General features: G+C 35.3%; 1 protein-coding gene and 1 non-coding gene across 3 annotated transcripts; both read left to right on the top strand.

Moving 5' to 3' along the window:
- The first annotated feature begins 15,259 nt into the window (after window positions 1-15,259).
- LOC141682820 (small nucleolar RNA R71) lies at window positions 15,260-15,366 on the top strand. The gene has a single exon (XR_012559964.1). It is a non-coding gene; the product is annotated as a small nucleolar RNA R71 (small nucleolar RNA).
- Window positions 15,367-19,754: 4,388 nt separating this feature from the next.
- Window positions 19,755-22,198, top strand: LOC141720318 (uncharacterized). Of its 2 annotated transcripts, none has more exons than XM_074522676.1 (3): window positions 19,755-19,909; window positions 20,874-21,113; window positions 21,901-22,198. In XM_074522676.1, the coding sequence occupies exons 2-3, from the start codon at window positions 20,966-20,968 to the stop codon at window positions 22,038-22,040; spliced, it is 288 nt and encodes a 95-aa protein (XP_074378777.1). In that variant the 5' UTR covers window positions 19,755-19,909; window positions 20,874-20,965; the 3' UTR covers window positions 22,041-22,198. The 2 variants fall into 2 exon arrangements, with proteins under 2 accessions (XP_074378777.1, XP_074378766.1); XM_074522665.1 differs by having other exon boundaries at window positions 20,839-21,113.
- The last annotated feature ends 5,783 nt before the right edge of the window (window positions 22,199-27,981 follow it).

The following is a 27,981-nucleotide window of genomic DNA, read 5'->3' as shown; positions in this document are numbered from 1 at the left end:
CAGGACATATGACTGAAAATAAAGCCCTGCTCTCAGACTTTGTGGAGAAAGCTGGCCCAGGAGTTTTCTATGAAGATGGCAACATGGGAAAAACTCTGGGATATGGAAATATTAAACTTGGGAATGTCATCATTGATACATTAGCTCTTGTTTCAAGACTTAAACACAATCTGCTGAGCGTGAGTCAAATATGTGACAGAGGTTATCATGTGGATTTCTTTGAAGAACACTGTGAGGTTGTAAGCAATTCTACAGGAAAAGTGGTTCTGAAAGGTTACAGGCATGGTAACATTTATGAAGCCAGACTTTCAACATGTTCTGATGGTTCTGCAATCTGTCTGTTGAGTAGAGCATCAATTGAAGAAAGCTGGAATTGGCACAAAAGACTCTCTCATTTAAATTTCAACAACATAAATGAGCTTGTAAAGAAAGATCTTGTGAGAAGATTGCCAAAATCAGTATTGTCTCCTGATGGCCTTTGTGATTCTTGTCAAAAGGCAAAACAAAGAAAATCTTCTTTCAAGAGCAAAATTGAGTCATCAATTCTTGAGCCTTATCACCTACTGCATGTTGATCTATTTGGTCTAGTCAATGTCATGTCTATTGCAAAGAAGAAATATTCTATGGTTATAGTGGATGAGTTCATAAGGTACACTTGGGTGTACTTCTTGCACAAGAAGAATGAAACTGCATTTACTCTAACTGATCATGTTAGACAGCTGGATAAGTTGGTCAAAGATTCTGTTAAAATTATAAGAAGTGATAATGGCACTGAGTTCAAGAATTCAATAATGGAAGAGTTCTGCAAAGAGCATGGAATCAAACAGGAATTTTCTGCACCTGGAACTCCACAGCAAAATGGAGTTGTAGAAAGAAAGAACAGGACTATCATTGAAGTTGCATGAACTATGCTTGATGAAGCAAAGCTGCCAACCTACTTTTGGGCTGAAGCTGTGCAGACTGCTTGTTTTACACAGAATGCAACACTCATAAACAAGCATGAAAAAACACCATATGAGATGGTGAAGAAAAAGAAGCCAAATATGAAATACTTTCATGTATTTGGATGTAAGTGTTTTGTTCTTAAGACTCATCCTGAACAACTGTCAAAATTTGATCTAAAAGCTGATAAAGGAATTTTTGTTGGATATCCACTTTCCACAAAAGCCTTCAGAGTCTACAATTTAAGAACAAGGGATGTCATGGAATCTATCAATGTATCTTTTGATGATAAGAAGATTACTGGACTAGAAGATTTCAATGATCACGATCAGCTAAGATTTGAAAATGAAGACTTAAATTCTGATTCTGTAAATTCTGATGACTTAAACTCTGAACCTGTAAGTACTGATGTCATTGAATCTGTGGTAACAACTCCAAAAGAAAATGCACCTGTCCAGGGGGAGCAAGCTGAAGATCCTACCACATCTCAAGACTCTCAAGAAGCATCAGAACCTGTCACTGGCTCTTCAAGTTCTGATTCATCTAGTTCTTATGAGCCAAATTCTAATAATTCTGGAAGCTCTGATACTTCAAATCCTGAAGGATCCAAGTCAAACTTTGAAGTCTCAGAGAGCATAACTACAGGGGGAGTATCAAAAAATATTGATGGAGACATTATGGATCATGGGGGAGGATCCAGTTCTAGAAGTCAACTTCAATCTGCAAGGAAGTGGACCAAATCACATACACTTGACTTAATTATTGGAGATCCTGAAGCAGGTGTTAGAACTAGAACTGCAACATCAAATGAATGTCTCTATCATTCTTTTCTATCTCAGACTAAACCAAAGAAAGTGGAAGAAGCTCTTCAAGATACTGATTGGGTGCAAGCAATGCAGGAAGAGTTAAATGAATTTGATAGAAATAAAGTCTGGACCCTAGTGCCAAGACCAAAGAACAGATCCGTTATTGGCATAAAATGGGTGTTCAGAAACAAAACTGACAGTGATGGCATAATTATAAGGAATAAAGCAAGGCTGGTTGCTAAAGGCTACTATCAACAGGAGGGTATTGATTATGATGAAACATTTGCACCAGTTGCTAGATTAGAAGCCATAAGGATCTTTTTGGCTTATGCTGCTAACAAAAAGTTTAAAGTCTTTCAAATGGATGTGAAAAGTGCTTTTCTTAATGGAGAATTGGAAGAAGAGGTCTATGTTGAACAACCTCCAGGCTTTGTAGATTCAAAATTTCCAAATCATGTCTACAGGCTTGATAAAGCACTTTATGGCCTTAAGCAAGCTCCTAAAGCATGGTATGAGACTTTAGCTCAATTCCTTCTGGAAAGTGGATTTCACAGAGGCACAATTGATAAAACATTGTTCTACCTCAACCATGGTTTTACAAATGCCACATTCTGTAAGAGGTTTGCAAAGCTAATGCAGTCAAGATATCAAATGAGTATGATGGGAGAACTCAGCTATTTTCTGGGACTTTAAGTCAAGCAAAATAAAGAAGGTACTTTTATCTGTCAATCCAAGTATACCAGAAATTTACTGAAGAAGTTTGGAATGCAAATTAGTTCAACAGCATCCACTCCCATGGCCACTGCAACCAAGTTAGATAAAGATACTGGTTCATCAGTATATATTACTAACTACAGAGGTATGATTGGCAATTTACTCTATTTAACTGCAAGTAGACCTGATATCATATATGCTACCTGTCTTTGTACAAGATTTCAGGCTGATCCAAGAGAACCTCACTTAATAGCTGTGAAAAGAATTTTCAAGTACCTTAAGGGTACAGCTGATCTGGGATTGTGGTATCCTGGAGAATCAGATTTTAAGCTAATAGGTTACTCTGATGCAGATTTTGCAGGATGTAAAATAGACAGGAAAAGCACTAGTGGAAGCTGCCAATTTCTTGGAGGCAGATTGGTTTCTTGGTTTAGCAAGAAACAGAAGTCAATTTCCACATCAACTGCAGAAGCAGAATATATAGCTACAGGAAGCTGTTGTGCACAGATTCTTTGGATGAAGAATCAGTTACTGGATTATGGGTTAGAATTTTCTAAAATCCCTATTTACTGTGATAATCAAAGTGTTATTGCTATGACAGGTAATCCAGTTCAACACACAATGACAAAGCACATCAGCATTAGGTACCATTTCATACGAGAACATATGATGAAAGGTACAGTGGAATTGCATTTTGTTCCAACAGATCAACAACTAGCAGATATCTTCACAAAACCACTATGTGAAGCTACTTTTACAAGACTGGTAAATGAACTTGGAATGGTTTTAGGTTCTTTCTCTAAATCTGCTTAGTTTTTGTTCTCATGCATCAGAATTTATGATCAGTGTGTACAGATTGTCTTATCTTCATGAAATCTGTTTGTTAATTGAAATTCATTAAATACCGATTGTTATCTGATGTGGATCTTAAAACTCTCAGAGTGTTTTAAATGTTCTGTGACTATTCAATCTAATGAGGATAACTGTGCTAGATGCTGACCTAGTAGTCTTTAACTTACTAGAAATCCCATGTTTAAATTAGTTGTTTATGTTGAAACTCATTAACACAAGCAAATTCTGATTTTGAGCTTAGTCAAGTTTGCTTTGTGTATCTTATTACTAATTCACAAACTAGATTCTTGCTTCTTATCTGTCAGATTCTAATTTCAGTAAATCTTAAGAATGAACTAAATGCTGATAAGCCTCACTTATCAAAAGAAAAGAAAAGAAAAAGAAAATAAAAGTCAGGTACTCCTTTGAGATCTAGAGTAAATATGTGGAAGGGAAGACCCCAGTGCATTGCTGGTATTAAGTAATATGCATTAGAAAAGCAAATATTTTTTTCGTGAATTTTCACATTCTCTGATTACTGGAGAAATACTATGACAACAACATAAATTCTGATAAGCAGTCGTGACTCACTTACACTGAGAAGCCACTGTAAAACAGAATTTCAAAAGATGCATAAAATGAGCACAAATAGTTGAGGTGGACTCTTGCATAAATTTGTTCTTGAGTAGTCTTTGTGATTGATGACAGATTTAAAGCCTTATTGCGTATAGATACGAGTCCGATAAATTTTGAAAAGTAGGAAACGAGTCAGATAATGATCAGTTAAGTAAATAGCAATTTGATTTTGTTAGATATATTTGAGATGTCATGTCTAATATGTTTCATGTTTAGTTTTCAGATCTTAACAAACAGGAAATATCAGTACTTACTGGAATCAGTACTTACTGGAAGTCAGAACTTAAGGATATCAGAACTTAGATTAACAGAAGTTAAATATCAGAAGATGGATATCAGAACTTAAGTACGAGAGGACTAACAGTTAAGAAAGGAAGTTGATTTACTGGAAAGAAGATCTAGACTAATACAAAAAGAAGATATGTATGAAAAGAGTTAGAGGACTTAAAGACTTATATAAGATATCTGATTGATATATTTTAGGAGACAGGATTATATTCCATATCAATTAGAAGTTATCTTGTAACTGTGTACTATATAAACTATATAGGTTTACACTATATGTGTTATCATTATCGAGAAGATCATACATTGTAACCTAGCAGCTCTCGTGATATTTATTCATCACTGAGAGAGAACAGTTCCATTGTAACAGAGTTTATTATATCGAATATATCTGTTTACTGTTACTTGTGTTCAAAATCGATTTGATTGTATTCAACACTGTATTCAACCCCCTTCTACAGTGTTGTGTGAACTAACAAATTTCGATTCTAAAAATTATTTTAAACCTAGAATGGCTATGTGACTTATGTGCTTATGTGTATTACGTGGTTAATTGAGTCTTATCTGTTAGTACTTGATAGACGGGTTAATAATACGTGTATGGGTAGATGATAAGGGCTATGTGAAGTCGGTTTGAGACGTGATGGAGACACCATATGACTAAATAAGTCTATTTCTTTGATAGAAGCAAAGCCAACAAGGCGAGTTGAGCCGGTGATAGACAACTGTGATGTACTTAGAGAAGATCGCGTGAAAGGCAAGTTTTTCCCCTATTCTAATTTCAGAATAGAACAAGGATAAATCCTGAACAATTGTTATTATGGAGATGATAAAAGTGAAAAAGGAAATGAACAAATTGAGCCAATTGTTGTTAAATAAACTGTTAAGCCAAAGGTAAATCCTGTTAAATTTGTAGCTAAAACTGTAAAGTCTGATTCTGTTAGTTATGCCTTATTTCTAAGATGTACTGAAGTTTATCAGACTTTAATCTTTATCTGATATTATGTTGAATGCACACACTTTCACTCCATATGAATGATGAAAATTACTGTGGTGATTAAGTTGTTTTTGACAAACAGTTAAGTGTCATTTGCATAAATTCTGAGGACAAGTTCTGATGATTAAACTCTGAAGGAAACAAGTCAGTATTTGTATGAAAAAACACAGAAAAGGATATTCACTTTTTGAGGTCAGAAGCCATTTCTGATGACTGTTAAAATTTGATATAAGTTAAGTTCTGATATTAAATCCTGATGGAATCCTTGATGCTTACGTGGCATTATTTTTTACTTGACTTATTTGTGGTAAAAACTGAAACAGTCATATTTAAATCAGAATATATTTGGGTAAGATAAAAACAGTCATAATCATTATGGGTTAGTGGTAAACATGTTTGTCTTGAAAAACTGCATGTGCACAGTAATTATTGTTTATTTCTTGTGCTTATTAACTCTTGCTTTAACTTTTTACTGACTGTTATTATTACATATCGGTCTAGGGAGACGAGGCATCATTATTTTTTACTCTTAATCATTAAACAGTCCTCGCGTCCCTTGGTATTCCATTGGCTATTTAAATGACTGATCATCCTTCAGTAAAATCACATCTTTTCATTTCTCTCAAACAATGGCACATTTTAGTTGGTTTTACTGCTATGGCACAGACACTGTGACCATTTTTAGGACTATCTTGTAATTTTTGCATGTAATCTATAAATTTCATGAAATGTACTCGTTTGATATATTAATGAAATTTTCCTTAATTGCAAGATTTAGTCTATGTTTCTCTCATATTATGTGATTGTGAATGTTCTAATTGTAATTTGTTAATCTTTACTTCATCTATTTGAACTTTATCCTTTGATGAATGTTTTGATTACAATTATGGTCCATAATAAATTGTGTTGATTTGAGGAAACAGTTGAAGCACGGGTTCATGCATCAGAACCTGTGATAGTTGAAGCTGAGAACTTTACTTCTCAGATAGAAACTGTAGCTCAAAGTTCTTATACTTTGAAGAAGAAATCTGTAAGTTCTGAAGCTGCTAGAGCAACTCCTTCATTGGCAAGGAGATTTAAGAAAATGAAGGCTAGGAGGTATTTGGATAAGGCTCCATCAGAAGATACTGAAGAAGCTGAGGAAGGGGATCAGGAATCTATGATCTCACAAGAACCAATTATCATTGAAGCCCTTCCAGCTCAAGCCAAACACACTGCTACTGATACAGTTGTAACCCCTCATGTCTCTCCTATTAAAGCTACAGATGATGCTAAAGAACAAACTGAAATTCTGAAATATTTATTCATAATTTGAATATACCAAATGTTTTTTATCTGGAAGCTCCATCTACAGAAGCTCAGCAATCTCCAACTCGTTTTCCCATTTTAAATGCTGAGATACCATCTACATCAACCACACCAGCTCTGGAGATAAATTCTGATGCTCAGAATTTAAATGAAGCTATTCCTGAATCTCCAGTTGCTTCACACACTATTGTGTTGTCAGAACATAATGAGTCTTCCTCAAGTTCTGAAGACAGTGTTTTTGCTGAGACTCCAGTTCCTATACTAGGAAAGGAAGAATTGGTGAAGAAATTTGTTGAAAAGGAAGCACCTATTCCTTGGGAGGATACTCACAGAGGTGTGGAGTGGACCAAGAAGTGGAATAACACTGATTTCATTCCAAGTTCTAACGTTTTGATAGAGCATATTGCTAAAGCTGATGAGTTGCTCACAAATGCTGATTTAAAGATAAAACTCAAGATCATTGCTCTATCTACCAAACATCTTCAAGGTCTACATTCTTTTACTCATGAAAAGGTTGATACACTAAAGAAACATGCTGATAAGCTAGATCTACAGCTTAAGCTTGACAAGAATAGATATATCAGACCTACTCTTGAGAAAATTGAAGCCATTGAGAAGATTCAAGAGAAGCAACGGGCCCAAATTGATGAGGTCCTGGCTAACCAAGTTTCTCAGAAAGCTCAATTGGAAGAAATCCAATCTTCAGTTGAACTTCTTCTTTCTCTCTTACTTCCTGATGATGCCAAAAAGGGGGTGAAGGTAGTTAAGTCCAAATGCTCACCTACTGAAATACTGAAGAAAAAGGATGATAAAGGTGATGACCAGGGACACTCTAATAAGAGTAGAGGTCAAGGAAAAATTCAAGGAAAATCTTCTACACAGAACAAGTCAAGTTCTGATACTGTGAATGCTAAAAATCTGAAGTCAAGTTCTGATAAACAAAGTCTGATGTCAAGTTCTGATATTCTGATTCAGTCAGGATCTAAAGACTCTCAGAAGTTTTTACAAACTCTGAAGCTAAAGGGGAAGCAGACTACTGTTTATTACAAAAATCCTAAAATCTAGACACTTGATGAGGAGATAGCTAGAAGATTATTTCTGAAACAAAATCCAGGAATGGATTTGGAAACTCTCAAGGAGGAAGAAACTAGATTTGCAGCTGAGAAGACAAATTTTAAGTCTAAAGCTTCTGATACAAAGAAACCTTCAAGGACTAAGGAAAAATGCATTGTGATCAGGGAAAAGTCAAATTCTGAGACTTCAAAGTTCAAGACTAGATCACAAACTGAGATTGATCCTAAGTCAAAAAGAAAAGAAAAGGTTGGTGAACCTTTAAAGATTGAGAAAAAGATAAGTTCTTCCATTCCAGTCTATCAAACTACAATGCATGATGATGATTTAATAGAAGATGAAACTGTTCAAATTCTGAAGAGAAGAAAGATAATTGAAGAATTTAAAACAACCTCTGACATTACTCAAGTTGTTCAGAATGAAGAACAGCAAGTTACAGAAGAAACAACAAATTCTGATCAAGTTAATTTGGAAAAGATGACAATTGCTGATAAGAAGAAGCTGTTATGGAAGAAAGCTACTCCAGTTGAACCAAAATCCAATCTCTTAATGAATCAACTTGCAACATTTGGATTGAGATCCAAGCAACCTAGAGATAAAGCTGGATTAGGTTCTGATGAAGAGAAGATACAAACAGGAATAGAAGTTACTCTAAGAGATCCTTTCATATTGACAGATAAAGCATATGAACAAATCAAACAAAAGCACCTTGACAAAGTGCTGTCTGCTCAAATTGTGATAGATGCTCATGATAAGGAAAATCTAAAGGAGAAATTGATTTTATTTCTCTATGATGGATTAACTTACAGACTAGCTGATACTGATGTGCTAAAGAAGTCTGTCAGAGAACTTCAACATATTCACTATCTTCTGGAAGTAAAATATGATGTTACAAGAAGATGGTCAGAATACATTTTTAAAGGCTATAAGAGATCTATTTAGAATCTCTGGTACAAAGACTTCTCAGTATATACCAATGATTCCTGAAAGTGATGGAAGAGAAATTCCTATGCTGAAGAATTCTGCTAAGGTGGAAGTTATTCTGAAAGGAAAATGCTTATGTTATAATGAAAACTCTTCACATCCTAGAGTTATCAGACTTGGTGATGGACTTGAAAGAATATCAATTCAAGCTCTCAGAACAACCATTTATCAAATTGGTATAGTAAAGATGAAGAACTGATGCAGGTCAAAGGACAGTTAGTTGAATTTCCGAGGAAAGCTGAAGACAAGCTGGTAAGAGATTTTGTTAAGAATCATTATGGATTTAGATTGATCCAGTGAAGTTGGTAAAGCTACAAGGATTGTAAGTTGTAGTTAATAGTCTTATTAAACTCTTATTGCATTTGAACTTAAATGTTTTTGACATCATCAAATCTATTAACTTGTATATTTTTGCACAATTTACAAGTTGGGGGAGATTGTTAGATATATTTGAGATGTCATGTCTAATATATTTCATGTTTAGTTTTCAGATCTTAACAAACAGGAAATATCAGTACTTACGGGAATCAGTACTTAATGGAAGTCAGAACTTAAGGATATCAGAACTTAGATTATCAGAAGTTAAATATCAGAAGATGGATATCAGAACTTAAGTACGAGAGGACTAACAGTTAAGCAAGGAAGCTAATTTACAGGAAAGAAGATCGAGACTAATACAAAAAGAAGATATGCATGGAAAGAGTTAGAGGAGTTAAAGAATTGTATAAGATATCTGATTGATATATTTTAGATGACAGAATTATATTCCATATTAATTAGAAGTTATCTTGTAACTGTGTACTATATAAACACAGACATAGGTTTACACTATATGTGTTATCATTATCAAGAAGATCATACATTATAACCTAGCAGCTCTCGTGATATTTGTTCATCACTGAGAGAGAACAGTTCCATTGTAACAGAGTTTATTATATCGAATATATTTGTTTACTGTTACTTGTGTTTGAAATCGATTTGATTGTATTCAACACTGTATTCAATCCCCTTCTACAGTGTTGTGTGACCTAACAGATTTTGATTCTAAAAATTATTTTAAACCTAGAATGGCTATGTGACTTGTGTGCTTATGTATATTACGTGGTTAATTGAGTCTTATATGTTAGTACTTGATAGACGGGTTAGTAATACACGTATGGGTAGACGATAAGGGCTATGTGAAGTCGGTTTGAGTCGTGATGGAGACACAAGATGACTAAATAAGTCTATTTCTTTGATAGAAGCAAAGCCGACAAGGAAAGTTGAGCCGGTGATAGACAACTGTGAAGTACTTAGAGTAGATCGTGTGAAGGCAAGTTTTTCCCCTATTCTAATTTCAGAATAGTGAAGCTACTTCAGATTCTTATCGCACTTGCACACTTTTGATTCATGTTCACAAACACTGATACACAATTGTTATTCCTTAGTTCATATTTCATTTCAATTCATGATATCTCCTAATTCACTGAATCCTCTATTCATATTCCAATAACTATACACATATATTGATATATTCTGGTATTGAAATATATCAAAGCATACTGATTGTTCTGGTTGCTCCTCTATGGACTGGATAGTGACGATTGGGATTAAGTATACATTTGATCCTAAGGAACGAGACTTAACTGGATCCTTGAATTGGGTCGTGGAGCCTAGGTACCCGAATGGATCTATATAGTGAGATATAGATCTGCACTATATCCTGCCTGATCAGCAGGATATAGGTGCGAACTTGTATCCAGTTTAGTTCATTTGTATTTGCAAATTGTTAGGCCGAAAATACGCGCTAAAATTCACGCAAGTATACACATTCGTAAGTAGTATAAGATATAAATCAGATTCGTTCCCACAGAGACTGGTTTAGGTTAAGTTCAATTTATGCACCTATGCAACAATGTATGGTTATCGCTCAATGCTAAGACAAATAACAAATTGGGGTTGTTTATAATTAAGAATTAAACTAACAATTATAATTAAGAGAATAAAGAGGGTTTTATATTATATGAGACAAACATGGGATTCTAACTTCATTAAATACTTCATTCAATAGCCTTATTGTTCTTAACCTTAGAATGTAATGGTGATGACACTAATCAGATAACATGAAACTAGTAAACGCCAACTTTCATTGTACGAATACCCTACTACCAAGTATCCACAAAAAAGATAAAAGTTGAATAGACACCAATTATGCTTAGTCCTTATATGTCTATAAAAATTGAAAACATAACGGTTTAATGCGCAAGTTATCTATCGTGATTACATAGGGCAAGTAAGATGGTTAAAATTACCTACGAATCATGCATAACAAATACATGAACCTATGCTAGCATGGCAAGTTCTAAACCTCTATATTCATTATCGCTTCAATAGAGATTAACACGTTATCTTATATGTTAGCTACGCACATAAGACGAATAAGCACAACCAATACTAGGATATCAATCAATCACCACACACCAAGATATCGAAACAAATTAATTATTGAAATCCATAAGTAAATCCGCTAGAATCCCATGATAACGATTAGCCCATAATCGAACTCATCGTCACCATGGGTTCCAATGAAAGCATGGTATAAAATAAGGTCTTAATAAACTGAATAATAATCAAAGTATGAATAAACGAGATCTAGGTTCAACAAGAACGAAAATGAGCATCCAAAGTTACAACTAATTCAAAGAATCACAAGTTGAAAACAAGATCATCTTTTTCGGAGTTGTTTTGTGCTTCTAGGTCTTCTCCTTGGTATCCCAATCTTCCCGGATGATGAAAACCCTTTTTTAAGTATATATAAGCCCATATTGGACCTGGACCCTTAAAATCGTCAAATTCTACTCAAAAAAGGCTTTTTCAGCGAAGTCAGCCGCGCATCAGCGCGCAGCCGCGCGGCACTAGCAGGCGGGCACCTCCTAGCAGGCGGGCGCCTGTAGCCTTTCTGGAAAAATTCTGATGAATCTTATTTTGCCCATAACTTGAGTTCTAATCGCCAGAATTAGGCGATTCAACTGTCCAAACGAACCTAACGAGATTCTCTACAACTTGACAATGGCCTAGGCTTCCAATTCTGATCACTTTTTTATCATATTTCCTTTAAAATCTCCTTTCTTCATTTAACTGATACCTGAAATGCAATAACACAAAGACACATCGAAATATCAACAACTTGAGTCCAAAACACCAATTTAAGCTTGTAATGAAGCGTTCCAAGTGGATATAAAATCCACTTATCACACCCCCAAACTTGAATCGATGCTTGTCCTCAAGCATAAACAGACTCAAAACTACAAAACAAACCTAATGCATGAATGCAACTACGTGAATGCAACTAAATAATAATGCAATCGATCCCCTCAGAACAACCATAACCAAATGAATAAGCCAATGCCTCTAAGAATGCAATGACTCAAAACAGAGCTCGAATAAATCCCACAAACCAACTCACGAACCAGAAACGTGCGTGTGTGGAATGCTTAACAAATATCTCTCGATACTAGATCAATAACCATAACTTATCTATCATGGAAACAATCAAAAGTTTATAAACAGAATAGACAATAAACGCATTATGACTCACAACACCTCCTTTCTACTAGAGTTGTACAAGGATTCACACTATTATTGAACACATAACAAAGATGCTTATTTGACTGTACAATGAATGAGGTCCCAAAAGACTTATGTAATAATACCCATGTAGTGAGCGTTAGGTTAGCGGATGCCAGACTATAAAAGCCTTAGGTCACTAGGCACAAAGTCCCCTAGAACTTAATAACTCGAGTATTAAAGAGCTCACTCTTGATCAATTATGCATAAACACATACTTTTTTCTTTCTTTTTTTTCTTTTTTTTCTTTTTTCTTTTTTTTCAATAATTTTTAAATGAGTGTGCTTCGCTCCATCTCATTCAACCCTAGACTACTCATAAAAATATGAGCCGACTACTAGCCATTTGACGCCTAGCCTTACAACAACTAGCAATGAAATCCGATTTTTTCTCCAGATCAGTGTTTTTACATCATTACGAGAATATCACAAATTCTAAATATAACCAAGTGATTAAATCTCAACAACAAACAAGTATGATCATGATCTAGATCAAAAGCAACCCTATAAGACTTTATGAAAAATATTGTTTCTGGCATGCAAATCAATTCATTAGGACTTAAACATCCCTCTATTCGTCATCACCACACTCAAATCAACATCAACTTATCAAATATCATAGTTCATCTTAAGGGATCATGCTAAATATGCATGCAAATGCAACTATATGAAATCACAAAAAAATAAACAAATATGTCCTAAATGAACAAATCATGCAAAAATATGAATTAACTACAACTAAACATGCAATATGAATCTATATGAATCTTTATAGACACACACACTACTAATCCCTACATTATCACCCCCAAACTTAAAATTTTCAATGTCCTCATTGAAGGTAATAATAAGGATTTCAGGCATACCTAGTCATTAGAAAGATCACCCTCTTCGGGTGGAGGATCAGGTGGCCAATCAACCTCGACACCAGTGGCTTGGAAAATAGTGCCCAAAGCCTGTGTCAAATCTGCAGCAAAACAACAATGAATGTCGTGCATGGCCTCCATACGCCTAACTACTCGCCTGTACTGCTCATCACCAACACCAGTCCTATCAACTACCTGCTGCACATGAGAAGAACCCTCTGTAGGCACTGTAGGATTCGTTCGGCTACCCTCTACATCATCAAAAATATATCCCAAGCCCTTATCATGGGGTGCACCTAAGAATGCATAACTCAAGTAATCTGGTAGTGGGTGAAGCTCAAGTGTGGAAACATCTTTAATAGACGGCTCGAGACGCTCTTGAGAAATTTTCAGCTCTGCTAACCCAAGAGAATCGAATGGCATATCTAACTTTCTCTTCCACGGAGGTGCATTCAAAACCTGTAGTTGCTCTGCTCCTTCCTTGTCATCAATAACTGATTTCGTCATTAAGGATCTCTCTAAGGTCTCTGACTTTGGCAATTGCTCAAGTTTTGAATTCACGACAGAGTCTACCCACTCTACTTTAAAGCACCCCTCTTTAGCTGTGGGTAACTTTATTTCCTTGAACACATTAAAAGTGACCTTTTAATCGTAAACCTTCATCGTAAGCTCTCTTTTTTGTACATCAATCATAGTTCGGCCTGTAGCCAAGAATGGTCTTCCAAAGATGATGGGAATCTTCTTCTCTTCCTCGAAATCAAGAATTACAAAGTCAGCAGGGAAGATGAGTTTATCCACCTTGACCAAGACATCCTCCACTATACCTCATGGATAAGCGATGGAACGATTAGCTAGTTGCAATGACATGTATGTTGGTTTCGGATCAGGCAGACCAAACTTCTTGAAGATAGATAAGGGCATCAGATTGATGCTAGCTCCTAAATCACATAAACACTTGTCGAACGACAAGTTTCCGATGGTGCAGGAAATAGTGAAGCTTCCAGGATCTTTAAGCTTCGGAGGCAACTTCTGTTGCAGCACAGCACTGCATTCCTCCATTAGACCAATGGTCTTTAAGTCATCGAGCTTCACTTTCCGAGAGAGAATACCTTTTATAAACCTCACATAGCTAGGCATCTGTTCAAGAGCTTTAGCGAAAGGTATGTTGATATGAAGTTCCTTGAACACCTCCAAAAACTTCTCAAACTGCTTATCCAGCTTTTTCTTCTGCAGCCTCTTAGAAAAAGGAGGTGGAGGATAGATATGTTTATCCCCTGTATCACCCTCAAGAGGAGTGTGTTCTATAGTAGTCTTCCTTGGTTCCACCTCTACTTCCTTCTGCACTTCTTCTTCAGCCACAACTGCATTTTCTGAAACTTGAGATTTTCCAGGCTCTTCGTCTTGCTGAATTTGGGGGCTTGCGACCTTTCCAGACCTTAAGGTGATGGCGTTCACTCGTTCTTCAACTCCCCTCTTACCTCGATTTATTTCTGTATCACTAGAAAGTGCTCCTGGTGGTCGATTCAATAAGGAATTAGCAATTTGCCCTATTTGGTTCTCCAGAGTCTTGATAGAAACAGTCTGGCTTTGGCATATAAGAGCCTGGTTTTTGCACATAAGTCGCAACTCCTCTAATATAGATTTTTCATTCGAAGATAGACATGCACCAAGAGTTTGTTGTTTTGCTGTAATTTGTTGCTGAAAACCAGGCGGGTTGAATAGCTTATTTCCAAACTGTTGGAACGGTTGTTGCATCACATTCTGATTGTTGCTCCAGCTGAAGTTAGGATGATTCCAGTGGTCAGGATGATAAGTTTCTGGAACTGGTTATTGCGATCTCTAAAAGTTGCTCACAAACTGAGCTGAGTCGCTAGATATAGCGCATTGCTCCATCGCATGCGACCTGCACATAGCTCACAAACACTGGTTATCTGATTAACACCATAGTTAGCCAGAGAATCGATCTTCATAGACAACGCCTTTAGTTGAGCAGTGATAGCCGTAGTTGTATCCACTTCAAGAACTCATGCTACCTTGTCATGTGGACATCTCTGGGTTGGATATTGATATTCATTAGCAACCATCAGTTCAATTAGATCATAAGCTTCCTCATAGCTCTTTGCCCATAATGCTCCGCCTGATGTTGCATCGAGCATGGGTCTGGATTGTGCTCCCAACCCATTATAAAAATAATTGATGATCATCCAATCAGGCATTCCATGATGAGGATACTTCCTAAGCATCTCCTTGTAGCGCTCCCAAGCTTCACCCAAAGATTCTCCCATTTGTTGCGCAAATTGAGTAAGAGCATTCCTCATTGCAGCTGTCTTCGCCATAGGAAAGAATTTAGTAAGGAATTTCTGAGCAAGATCCTCCCAAGTAGTAATTGAACCAGCTGGTAGAGAGTGTAACCAGCTCTTAGCCTTGTCCCTCAGAGAGAATGGAAACAGTCTCAGCTTCACAGCATCTTCGAAAACACCGTTGAACTTGAAGGTGTCACAGATCTCAATGAAATCCCTAATGTACATATTGGGATCTTCCATTGAAGAACCCCCAAACTGGATTGAATTCTGCACCCATTGAATTATGTCAGGCTTGATCTCAAAGGTATTAACTGTGATAGCTGGCCTGACAACGCTAGATTAAATGTCATTGATCTTGGGTTGAGAAAAATCCATCAAGACTATCGTTCGTGCTGCTGGATCTCCCATTGTAATGAGTACCTGAAACACAAACAAATAAACCGTGAAAGTAAAATAATCCGAGTCAGTGAACTTTAACGACCACTAATGACAAGCACATAAACTAAAAATTAACACCGAGTCCCCGGCAGCAGCGCCAAAAACTTGTTAGGGCGAAAACACGCGCTAAAATTCACGTAAGTATACGCGTTCGCAAGTAGTATAAGATATAAATCAGATTCGTTCCCACAGAGACTGGTTTAGGTTAAGTTCAATTTATGCACCTATGCAACAATGTATGGTTATCGCTCAATGCTAAGACAAATAACAAATTGGGGTTGTTTATAATTAAGAATTAAACTAACAATTATAACTAAGAGAGTAAAGAGGGTTGTATATTATATGAGACAAACATGGAATTCTAACTTCATTAAATACTTCATTCAATAGCCTTATTATTTTTAACCTTAGCATGTAATGGTGATGACACTAATCAGATAACACGAAACTAGTAAACGCCAACTTTCATTGTACGAATATCCTACTACCAAGCATCCACAACAAAGATAGAAGTTGAACAGACACCAATTATGCTTAGTCCTTATATGTCTATAAAAATTAAAAACATAACGGTTTAATGCGCAAGTTATCTATCGTGATTACATAGGGCAAGTAAGATGGTTAAAACTACCTACGAATCATGCATAACAAATACATGAACCTATGCTAGCATGGCAAGTTCTAAACCTCAATATTCACTATCGCTTCAATAGAGATTAACACGTTATCTTATATGTTAGCTACGCACATAAGATGAATAAGCACAACCAATACTAGGATATCAATCAATCACCACACACCAAGATATCGAAACAAATTAATTATTGAAATCCATAAGTAAATCCGCTAGAATCCCATGATAACGATTAGCCCATAATTGAACTCATCATCACCATGGGTTCCAATGAAAGCATGGTATAAAACAAGGTCTTAATAAACTGAATTATAATCAAAATACGAATAAACGAGATCTAGGTTCAACAAGAACGAAAACGAGCATCCAAAGTTACAACTAATTCAAAGAATCACAAGTTGAAAATAAGATCTTCTTTTTGGGAGTTATTTTGTGCTTCTAGGTCTTCTCCTTGGTATCCCAATCTTCCCAGATGATGAAAACCCTTTTTTTAAGTATATATAAGCCCATATTGGACCTGGACACTTAAAATCGTCAAATTCCACTCAAAAAAAGTTTTTTCAGCGAAATCAGCGAAGTCAGCCGCGCATCAGCGCGCGGCAACGCGGCACTAGCAGGCGGGCGCCTGACACCAGCAGGCGGGCGCTTGCATCTTTTCTGGAAAATTTTTGATGAATCTTATTTTGCCCATAACTTGAGTTCTACTCGTCAGAATTAGGCGATTCAACTGTCCACGCGAAGCTAACAAAATTCTCTACATTTTGACAATGGCCTAGGCTTCCAATTCTGATCACTTTTTATCATATTTCCTTTAAAAGCTCCTTTTTTCATTTAACTGATACCTGAAATGCAGTAACACAAAAACACATCAAAATATCAATAACTTGAGTCCAAAACACCAATTTAAGCTTGTAATGAAGCGTTCCAAGTGGATATAAAATCCACTTATCACAAATAATGGTCTTCGTTCTTTTCTTGCGAGGTTATGTCTTTGCAAACGTAATCAAGTTACCGGTTCATTTAACTTACTATAACACTGTTAATATATTGTGGACTTGTTGAGCAACTTATGGCTCACCCCTTTTCTTGTTGTTATTCACCTTATTGTTTTCAGTTAAGAAGGAAAATGAAACCCATCAGGACTCGAGTGGTAAAGAAGTAAGTCAAGCCGTGAGACTCTCTCATACCAAAGATGTTGATCCCGATCCAAGAAGAAAGATTTGAGTTGCCTGAACAGGTGTAGTGTAGATAGTTAATGAGTGTGTTTGAATAAATGAGAAAAGTAGTTTAAAACTTGTTTGACAATGGCTTGTAATAAAGAGAATTTGTGAGAGTTTAAAATTTGGTTTGTAATAAAGTAGATAGTGGTTCTTGTTTTCATACTTCAACCTAAAAAGATCTTGGTTAGTGTAAAAGGGGTTATATATATCTGTTTAATTATCATACAGGTTGATCAGGTTTGGAGATTAGCTAGTAACCCCCAGACTTATACCCCGGGTCTGGAGGGCGTTACAACCTCCCTGCGAATTTTTTTGTTTTTTTTGCAAAAATAGGGAAAAATAGAAAAAAAAAATTAGATTTTTAAAATTTTAAGATTAAGTCCCGGTTAGGGCCGATTAGTGTATATTACACGTAAGTAACCCATGTTAGGGGGAATTAGTGACTCGTGTGATAAAATTAGCTCCGATTAGGGTCGTTTAACATATTCACTCACGTGATTAATATGAATTAGGGATAATTAGTGTCTTATGCATGTTTATTAGTCCTGATTAGCCCCGTTTAGGGTAGATTAGCCTTAGTTAAGGCCAATTAGGGCATTCTAGCTTGAAATTAGGCTCTTTTAAGCCTAGTTAGCAGCTTGCACATGGAAATTATCCCCGATTAGGGCGATTAGCCTCGAATAGGGGCTGTTAGCAGCTTTCACCCTATAGTTAACCTTGACGAAGGTTAAAGGGTGATAAATGCTCGCATTTTAGTCCCGATTGGGACCGTTTAGTGTTAAACACTATCCAATTAGCCTGTGTAAAGGCCTTAAGTGCATTTACTCGCAGTATATAAGTCGTTGTAAACGTGTAGGTCGTTCCACACTTTACGATAAAATGGCAAACACCCAGGAAGGGCCGACACCCCTGAAGGGATGATACCCGAGAAGGGCCAAAAGTACCCCGAGTCGCAAAAAGATCATTATAACTTCCACGAAAACTCGAGCAGTATTCCCGGAAGTTGGGGGCTAATGATATGGATAAAAAATACATCATAAAGACACATTAAATGCCACATTATTTACACTTGGGTTTCTTGTCGGAATTCCAGTGCAGACCTATCTGGTCCAAACTCGTAGCAGACTCAAGACGACCCATGTAGTCAAGGCCCACCTGCAGAGGTCGTCGAGGTCCACGAACATAAGTTGTTCACGGACTAGGCCCAATACAACTGGAATAGCAGAGACATGTGTCCTAAACGGACTCAAAGTCCTACACAGAAGCATCTGGAGTTCCTTCCCTTATAGGACTCCTAATCACCATCTAAGTTGGAGACTTGTCCACCAAGTCTCCCAACACAAGTTTAACCCTAAACTCACCTCTATATAAAGGCTCTATCCCTCAATCTAGAATTACGTTTTTGGCTTGATTCTCTACCACACAGAGATATGTAGGCATCATGCAAGGACCAATAATCTCGAACGCGAGAGTAGCCATTAAACCTCGAAACTCAGAAACCTAACATTAATTGCTAATGCACTCTAGTTTTTATTCCACAACAAATAATCAATATTTGTAGTTTGGGTAATATTATTTTTTAAGTTTATATATTTATAATTTTTTTCTATTCTCATTATTATGTTAAATATATTATATTATTATATATTCAAATTAATCTATTCTAAAATAATTTTTTTAGAAATAATTAGAATATAGCAGGGAATCTGCTCTAGGAAACTAAGTGGATCTTCAATGGTATGAGGTAAAATGGTTTGCTAAAATAATATAAAATAATAATTATGTAAAATTTGTTGAATCTATAAGGTAATGTGCTCCAATGGGACTTGCTATAATATAAAATTTATAATTACTTTGTTACAGCTTTAGAGACATTCGACAAATTTAGCCAAGACGAGAACGTTAGGCTATAATTTAACTAATTATTTTAGATGGTTGGAGTGTCCAAAATATACATATTATGAATAATAGTTGTCATCTAGTATTTTTTTGCTAAGGGTTTCTTTCATCGGAGATGCTCTAACCGTAGTTAAACTATATTCTACTTTATATAATATAATTTTTTTCCATTATTTTCGTAAATAATATAATTTTTTTCCATTGTTTTCGTAAATAATATAATTTTTTTCCATTGTTTTCGTAAATAAGCTTCTATTTCATGAACATCAGGAACAAAAATAAAAGCAGAGCCAACGAAAAAACAATTTTCCCCTCTTTATTCTCTCTTGGCCAATTTATTTATACTTCCAACCACGCCTAAATTTCACCAGTACGTACATTGCTCTAGCCTCTCTATAAGTGCATATGGATGTATAGTATGTGTTTGCCTGTATTACTTTTTAGATTTTATGCATGCAAAACTATGTATTTGTGGCTGTTTATGCTCTGCCGTCCAAATGTTCGAAGAAATGTCTCTGTGAAACTCAAGCTTATTAACTCATTTTGATACATTTTATAGTTTGTTCAAAATTATGAAATGGGTATTGCAAATATATTAATTTTAATGTCATCTTCACTTGTGTTAGTACATTGTGAGAACTGAGAAGTAGATGTGTGGATTTGTCATTTGTTTTCGGCATGCTTATTTTCATCCATTCGGTGTTCTAGATTTTATGTAGGTACTAGTAATTGATGAGATTTGTTAGTAAATCTAAGAGAGAGAAATAGAGGAGATTTTCGCTGTTATAGTATAAAATTATGTTAAGACCTCACTACAGTGTCATACTTGGATGCTGTAGCCTGTAGGTGGTCAAATTTCATATTGAAGTGATGGTAGCTAAAATTCTATTTAAGAGAGTTCTAGTGACTGCATCTGAAAGAAATGTACCTTAGCCTGTTCAAGTGCTTGTTATTTAAAATTTAAAGGTCTTAAACCATATTAGAAGCTTGGATAGATCCTACATTTGATCATGAAATGCATGTAGGAATAGCCATTAATTATCACCAGGATGTTATAAGAAGCAATGACCCTAGAAATTAGGGTGTATATTACAAGGCAAAGAAAATTATGTTCTTAAAATTTCCTTCCTGTGATGTATTGGCTTTATATTTTGTTAAAATTCTTGTCCGGGTTATTTGCTAATCTTTGAGAAAGCACCTAATTATAATATGGAGGGATTTGCTTTAACATATACAGAACCCAACCGTACAATTGTCTTACAAGTACACTTTGTTTATTGTATTTATATATATGATTAGGCTTGGAATCAAATTATATTGTGGCAATCCCACAGCAGAGGCATTGCAAATTTGAGCGTCAACTGAGTGAAGTTCTTAAGACGATTATCTGCAGCACTATTTAGCAGAGATTTGGTAAAAGTAAGCAATGGCCTTGAGACGTTTATGTGGATTTTCTGATGGTGAACTGATGAGATCAGATTGCAAACCTTGCACAAGATTGATGAGGCAAACTGCTGGAATTTTCACTGTTGGAGGAGGGTTAGGGTTTTGGGTTCTCTGCCGCTTGCACTATGGTTAGTTTCATGTTTTTGACCCAGTTCTCACTTCATTCCTTAAAAAGTTGCATCTTACTCTCTTCACTCAATTTGCAATCTCGCAATATTTAAGCAGTGCTGCCCTTTTTAATAATTTAATAGTAAATCTAATTGAGTAATACTTTTCAAGTAGTGTAGAGTTTTTATTTTTGTACTAACTAATATCTTATATCTGAATCGATTCTCATTAAATTTAAATTTAGAATTTTATGATTTACTAGTAAATCGAACTCAGGTTTTATTGTGGAATGGAGGAAGCACTTTGGATCTCATTATCTGCTTGCTTTTTCCTGCTTAATTCTTTTAAATTATCATTTCATGTCCTGAAATCCCCTCTTTCAATTCAAGGTCTTTTGGGTATGTAATACAAATGCATAAATCATTTCTTGGACCTACTGTGGCAGATATATTAGATGAATGATCTTGTCTGGTTTAGGGTTTGATTTAAGACTGGGGATTTGGAAGTCCTATTGGATTTTGTATGGCATATCCACCCTAAAATATATGATTCATATGTATAAGTGTATACATTTGAATTGGCTTAATAAAATTCGACTCAATATACAGTGGCTAAGTTGTTTGTTAAAACTAAGACATGTTTCTTGAACTCATTGCCGTATTTTAAATAAGATTTGATCGAATAGTAAAGAGGTGGGCATATTTTGTATTATAATGGAAGGTTTGAAGCTTCAACGAGTAAATAAATAATTCTGCCCAGGGTTATACAGAAAACATATTGATTTGTTTATTTCGCATGTCTTTGTAGGTCCTAGAATCACCGTTCCTCGGAGTCTTAGGTGGGCTGCTTGTGGCGCTATCTCTGTAAGCTCAAGCACAGCTTTGCTGGTTCGTCTTTTTAGTCCTGAATGTGAACCCCAAAATATAGCTGCTTATGACACTAAGTAATAGTTTCTAGTAATGATACAAATCCAGATGGTATTTAAAAGCAAGACATACTAATGCCTGTGTTGTGCCATTGGATGTATCCTCTCTTTGAAAAGGATTTCCTGCGTAATGTGTACAATAAGCTATAATGTTTTTTTTATTGTATTTACATATGTTTACATGCTTGTGTAAGGTGTTTATCATTGTTAGACTTTTTAGTACATTAGTCATTTATTCATAAATTTCACTGAAAATTTTACAATGGCTCTAATTTAACTTGCATTTCAACAAATCAATGTTTTCATGTGAAGACATTAATATGTTCGACAAGTAGGATCATATTTTCTTCTGGTTTGTACTATTTCTCTGGTGACTAGATGTTCTCCTCTAAAGATGATTCCCCGTGTTATCTAACCTTATTATTATCAGATATTCATCTAGAAAACAAACTCTTTGAACTTGGGCACTTTTAGAATGTCAACTAGCAATTGAAATCATCCAGTCACACAAGAATATAAGAGTTTCCTTCTTTTCATGTTCACCTATCTACTTAATATGATTGAGTACAGGCAACAAAAAATAATTAGCCTTGATGAAAGCAAGGTAATTGATTTTGTCGAGGAATTTAGGTCCGCTGAGCTGAAATATTATGAAATCAAATTGTTTTCTTCAAAGTGCATTGCAAAGTACCCCTAAAGCAAATGAGACTTGCACCATCATATATCCCGTTTCAAGATGACTTGTCCTCGAGTTTTTGCCAAAGGAAAGGCAAAATCTTGGGGATTTGAGTAGAAACTCATCGTCATTTTTGCAGGTAGCATATATTACAAAATTAGTGTTCTATTAGACCAAGTACTGCAGCATGGGTTTGTTCAAAGACTTTACCAGTATATTGTCTGCGATAGCCAACAGATGTAACGGGACCTGTGTATGAGATTGTCCCAGCTTACATGCAACCTTACCTATCTATGTGTCGGAAATCAAGTATCCTAATTTTTATGGACTATGCTGGATTTTTGGTAAGGAGGCAATCTTAGCTTGTAAGCCACCTTGCTATTCTAGGCTTAGGCAAAGCAACCATCTAATCGACTATATCTCTGGTAGTGTATTCGTGCTCACGCTCACAAGTGCTGATGATGGGCATATACACATAGCTACATCACTTCAGTATTCAATTACAGATTAAAGAAATCGCCGCTATTATTGTAATAAAAAGTAGGCAGACGAAAGGTTTCAAAAAAGAATTTAATAGTTGATAGTTAAGGTCACCCATCCTTAAGTTCTTCCTTCTTTTTTTTTTGTTTAAGTAATGCTTCAATTCTGTGGTACATTTTGTATAATAGAGTATGTAGTACATAATGTACATCATTTTCTGGTAAATGAAGTAGTGTTTCGTTTACCAAGTACCAACTTGTGTACTATCCAAATGATTCCCTTTATGTATCTCTTATACTTGTCATTCTAGTTACTAATATACAAAAACGGGTTTATATCTGTCTGTCTGTGACATTCAAGTGTCTATCTCAATGTGAACTGCACTGTGGTGATTGTCATCAATGATGTGCTAGAATGCCATTCAATGACAAAATTTGTGGTGATTTTAATTAATGATATGATATAATGGCGTTCAACGATGAAGACACGTTAACACTAATCGTGATCGACTATAGTTGTTTTATTTTAGAGTTATTTGCAAAATGCATCCCCTGTTTTGGTCAGAATGCGTTTTATACTTATATTTTATATAACTGCACTTTGCTTTCTCTAACTATTTTTGCCGCGACAAATTGCACCATTTTCGTTAAATTTGTTAAAATTCTCAGGGGTATTTTAGGAAATGAAAATATTTAATTATAATTATATTATTATTTAAGCTTTTTGACCCTCTAAATGATACTTTAAAAAAAAATAAAGAACGGAAGTCGTAGAGAATGAAAAAATCTTTTCAAAACAATAACATTTAAAAATTATCAAAAATTTTACGAAGCCAAAATTAAATTAAATCTATAATAATGAATTTATTAAAAAGAATTTTAAAAAAAATATTTCAATTTTGAACCTTTTTATTTCAGGAAGATTTTTTCATTCCCTACAACTTTCATTCTTTATTTTTTTTCAGAATGTATCGTTTAGAGGGTTAAAAACCTTAAATAAAGATTTAAAAATAATTAAATATTTTAATTTCCTAAAATACCCCTGAAAATTTTAACAAAATTAACGAAAAAAAGTGCAATTTGTTGCGCCAAAAATAGTTAGGGGATGTAAAGTGCAGTTATATAAAATATAGGTAAAAAACGCATTTTGGCCAGAACAGGGGGTTGCATTTTGCAAATAAATCTTTATTTTATGATTCTCTGTCCATCAATGTTAACTACAAAGGACGGGATGAGGCAGAGCTTTAGGCCTTGTTTATATTGGGGGTTAAGGAGGGAGGGGTTGTGTAGGGCTAGGTTGGGCTAGACTAGGTTAGGTTGGGTTAGGCTCGGTTGAAACCTTATCTCATTTGGATGTAGTTGCGGAGTTAATAGGCGTTGAATTCTTGACATATTTGGTTGGAGTTGGAGTAAGGTTGGTTTTGATTTTTATCATGTATAAATTATATATTGAAAAATTAGTGAATATTTATAAATTTAATTTAAAATTTTTAACTAAATTTTAAAATATTTTTAAAAAAATTAAAAAAATATATAAAAAGAAAAAAAATGAAAAAACTTTAAGAGAGAGAGAGTGAGAAAGAGAGAGAGAATGAAAGAGGGAGGATGAATAAAAAAAGGGTAAGCTGCCAACACCCCAAATTGGGGTGTTGGAAAAGTTCAATTTTTGTATTGTAAATTAACCCTTTCAACCCTTGATGAACCCTCACAAAACCCAACCCCCGTTTTGACAAACTTTCCCAAACATGGTTTTCAGGAGCCCGTCCCAACCCAGCCCAACCCACTACCTCCCAACCCTCATCCAAATACAGCCTTAGCGTGGTCAGCTGTAGAAGAAAATAAACTGCTATCAAGTTCTCATCCTAAAATTTAGAGCAAAATAGAATATATAAAATAATCCGAGTGGAGATAGAATTATTCAAAGATCACTCATGGATCGAGACAGGTAACAATCTGGCTAGAAATAAACAACGATCATCCCCAACCCCAACGACCAAGGAGTCTACTGATTAAATAGATAGTTGATCCCCCCTCGATGTTGTAATCAGCCAAGGTACGATCATCCTCGAGCACTTTACTAGCGATACCAGCTTCTGCAGGTGCAGAGGAATACCTTCCCTACCTTGGATCCTAGCCTTGACATCATCAATAGTGTCCCGAGTCCCTACATCCAAAGTGACGGCCTTCCCAGTAAGCTCTTTTACACATATTCGCAACAAGCACTGATTGTAAAATTAAAAAAAAAAGGGTTGAATACTTGTTGTGCAAGACATGACTGTACTTTAACAAGACTAAGTTAAATTGACAATCCTAAATAAGTTGTATTGTAATCTTAATTTGCATTTTGAATTGTAACATTTAAAGTCTGTAAAAATGTCAAAGGAGCAGACTGAAGTCTTTTTCTTTAAACAGTATCAAACCTAAGAATTCTATCTGAAAAAAGATCAAGAAGATCATGCCTCAGAAGAATTATGAAGAAACTTGGAGTTGAATAAATTTGTTTTGGAAAAAATGTTCTAAGTCAAGATCTCTACAAGTCACAGATTTAGTGTTATAGAGAAGTTATTCGAGAACTCTAGAATGACTTATAGAGAACTCAGGAAAGCTACTAGAGAACTCAGAGATATCAACAAGCCAAATTGAAGACATGAAGATTGGAGATATCGACAAGTCACTTCTTCACTAGAGAACTCAGAGTTATCGACAACTCAAAATTCATTAGAGAACTCTGAGTTATCTATAAGTCAAATTTTACTAGAGAACTCGGAGATATCGACAAGCCAAAATTCACTAGAGAACTCTGAGTTATCGACAAGTCAAATTTGACTAGAGAATTCTGAGTTATCGACAAGTCAATAAGTCACTAGAGAGATCAGAGATATCGATAAGTCAAAGTGAAGATATGAAAATTAGAGATCTCGATATGCCAAATTCTCTTATAGAGAACTCAGAGACTACTACAAGTCAAATCACCTATTGATTATTAGAGATCTCGATAAGTCAATATACTTATCGAGATGTCAAGATCTGTATATTCCTAATTGAAAGATCTCGAGGTAAAATCTCAAAGTACAAATTGCAGACCAGTTCAATATCAAAGATTAACAATCAACAAACAATCCAACCAGTTGGATTGAAAAGTCTACAAAAAGCAGCTTGAAGAGTGTGCAAGATCAAGGGTGAAGATTAACTGACAAACGAAAATCAAGATTAACACAGTATACAAAGATATGCTAAGCCAGAAATGGGAGATATACTTTTCCTAAAATGAAATTATAAGTGACAGTTTACTAAAGTAACTAGCATCTCTTATTGTACACTATGTAAACCAGCAGTTAACCATCATATAAAGTTAACACTGGTCTTCTGTTAGTTGTAACAATTTAGATAAGAAAATCTTGTATTCTCTCACGGAAGAAGCTAAGCTCTTTATCAACAAAGAGCCTAGAAATTTTGTAGCAAAATATTCTTAATTTTAATATAAAATAAGTGAGTTTTGAAAGATCTGTGTTCACTGTTATTGCTTGTTTAATTTCGGTATTAACACACATCACTGCAAGATTTACATTTACTTTGTTCAAACCATAAATATTTCGAGAAAAGCATAAAAACAAAAAAACACATTCACCCCCCCCCTCTGTGTGGAATTCATTACCTAACAAGTGGTATCAAAACAAAATATGAAAGTAAACGGATTCGAGATCTTGGAAGAATGAATAAACAGAAAATCAGTAGCATCAAAATTCCTACTTTTGACAAAGCTAACTACACTCTTTGGAAAAAAATATTGATGTGTATCAGGATGGCCAATCCACTCTACATTCAGATTCTCAAAAATGGGCGCTTCACTCCTATGATTAGAGTTTAGGAATCTACAGATGGTGTTATGGTCATTCCAGTTCATTATGCTCCAAAAGATCCTTCTAAGTACCCGAGCCTGAAAAAGAGAAATTTTTCCTGGATAGTGGTTTACAGCTGATATTGATAGAGTCAATGTAATGTACAACAACATTGTCAATTGTGACACTGCTAAACAGATCTGGGAAAAGATTGAAATACTCTGTGAAGGAACTGAGGAAGTTAGATCTAATCAAAGAAGGACACTGATTTTACAGTATGGGGGTTGCATGGTCAAGCCAAAAGAAAGTATCACTGATGTGTTTGAAAGGTTTAATAAGCTGATAAATGACTTGCAGCTCCATGACAAATACTATGAAGCTGGAGAAGTGAACTTAAAATTTTTGCTTACACTCTCTGACCATTTGGAACAGAAAATTTCAGCAACCAGAGAAAGGAGAGACTTGAGCAGAATAACACTGGAAGTTCTATATGAAATTCTAAAAACATATGAACTGGAAATGATTCAAAGAAAATCATTGAGAACTGGTCAAGGGAATGTTGTGGATGGTTCAAGTGCTCTACTTGTCAATGAAAGCCAGACCTCTAATGATGAGCCAAGATTCCAGACTCCAGTTGCTTCAACAAGTGAGCAAAAAAACAATGATTCACAGGAACAAGTCATTCTGGAATTGGAAGAAGATGAGTTCTACACCCTAGATGAACTTGATGAACTTGATCAGTTAATGGCTTATCTAGAAAGAAAGTTCTCTAACATTAGAGTAAAGAAGCCAAGATTCTTCAAGGGTAAAGGACAATCACTCAAAAAAGACAGCAGCTGGAAAGGAAAAGGGAAGTACACATCTGATAGCAAAAATGGCTACAAAACTGGATATGTTGATAGATCAAAGTTAAGATGCTTCAACTGTGATAAACTAGGCCATTTTGCTACAGAATGCAGGAAACCCAAG

The sequence above is a fragment of the Apium graveolens genome, chromosome 1 (genome assembly GCF_009905375.1).
Source record: "Apium graveolens cultivar Ventura chromosome 1, ASM990537v1, whole genome shotgun sequence".
Classification (NCBI taxonomy): Eukaryota; Viridiplantae; Streptophyta; class Magnoliopsida; order Apiales; family Apiaceae; genus Apium; species Apium graveolens.
The sequence above is the reverse complement of the archived record's forward strand: the minus strand, read 5'-3'. Positions and strand labels throughout refer to the sequence as shown.

Coding starts and splice junctions, on each gene's coding strand:
- LOC141720318 (XM_074522676.1), top strand. CDS start 20,966: ATGGCCTTGAGACGTTTATGTGGATTTTCTGATGGTGAACTGATGAGA. Junction 21,114..21,900: donor TCTCTGCCGCTTGCACTATG/GTTAGTTTCATG, acceptor ATGTCTTTGTAG/GTCCTAGAATCACCGTTCCT.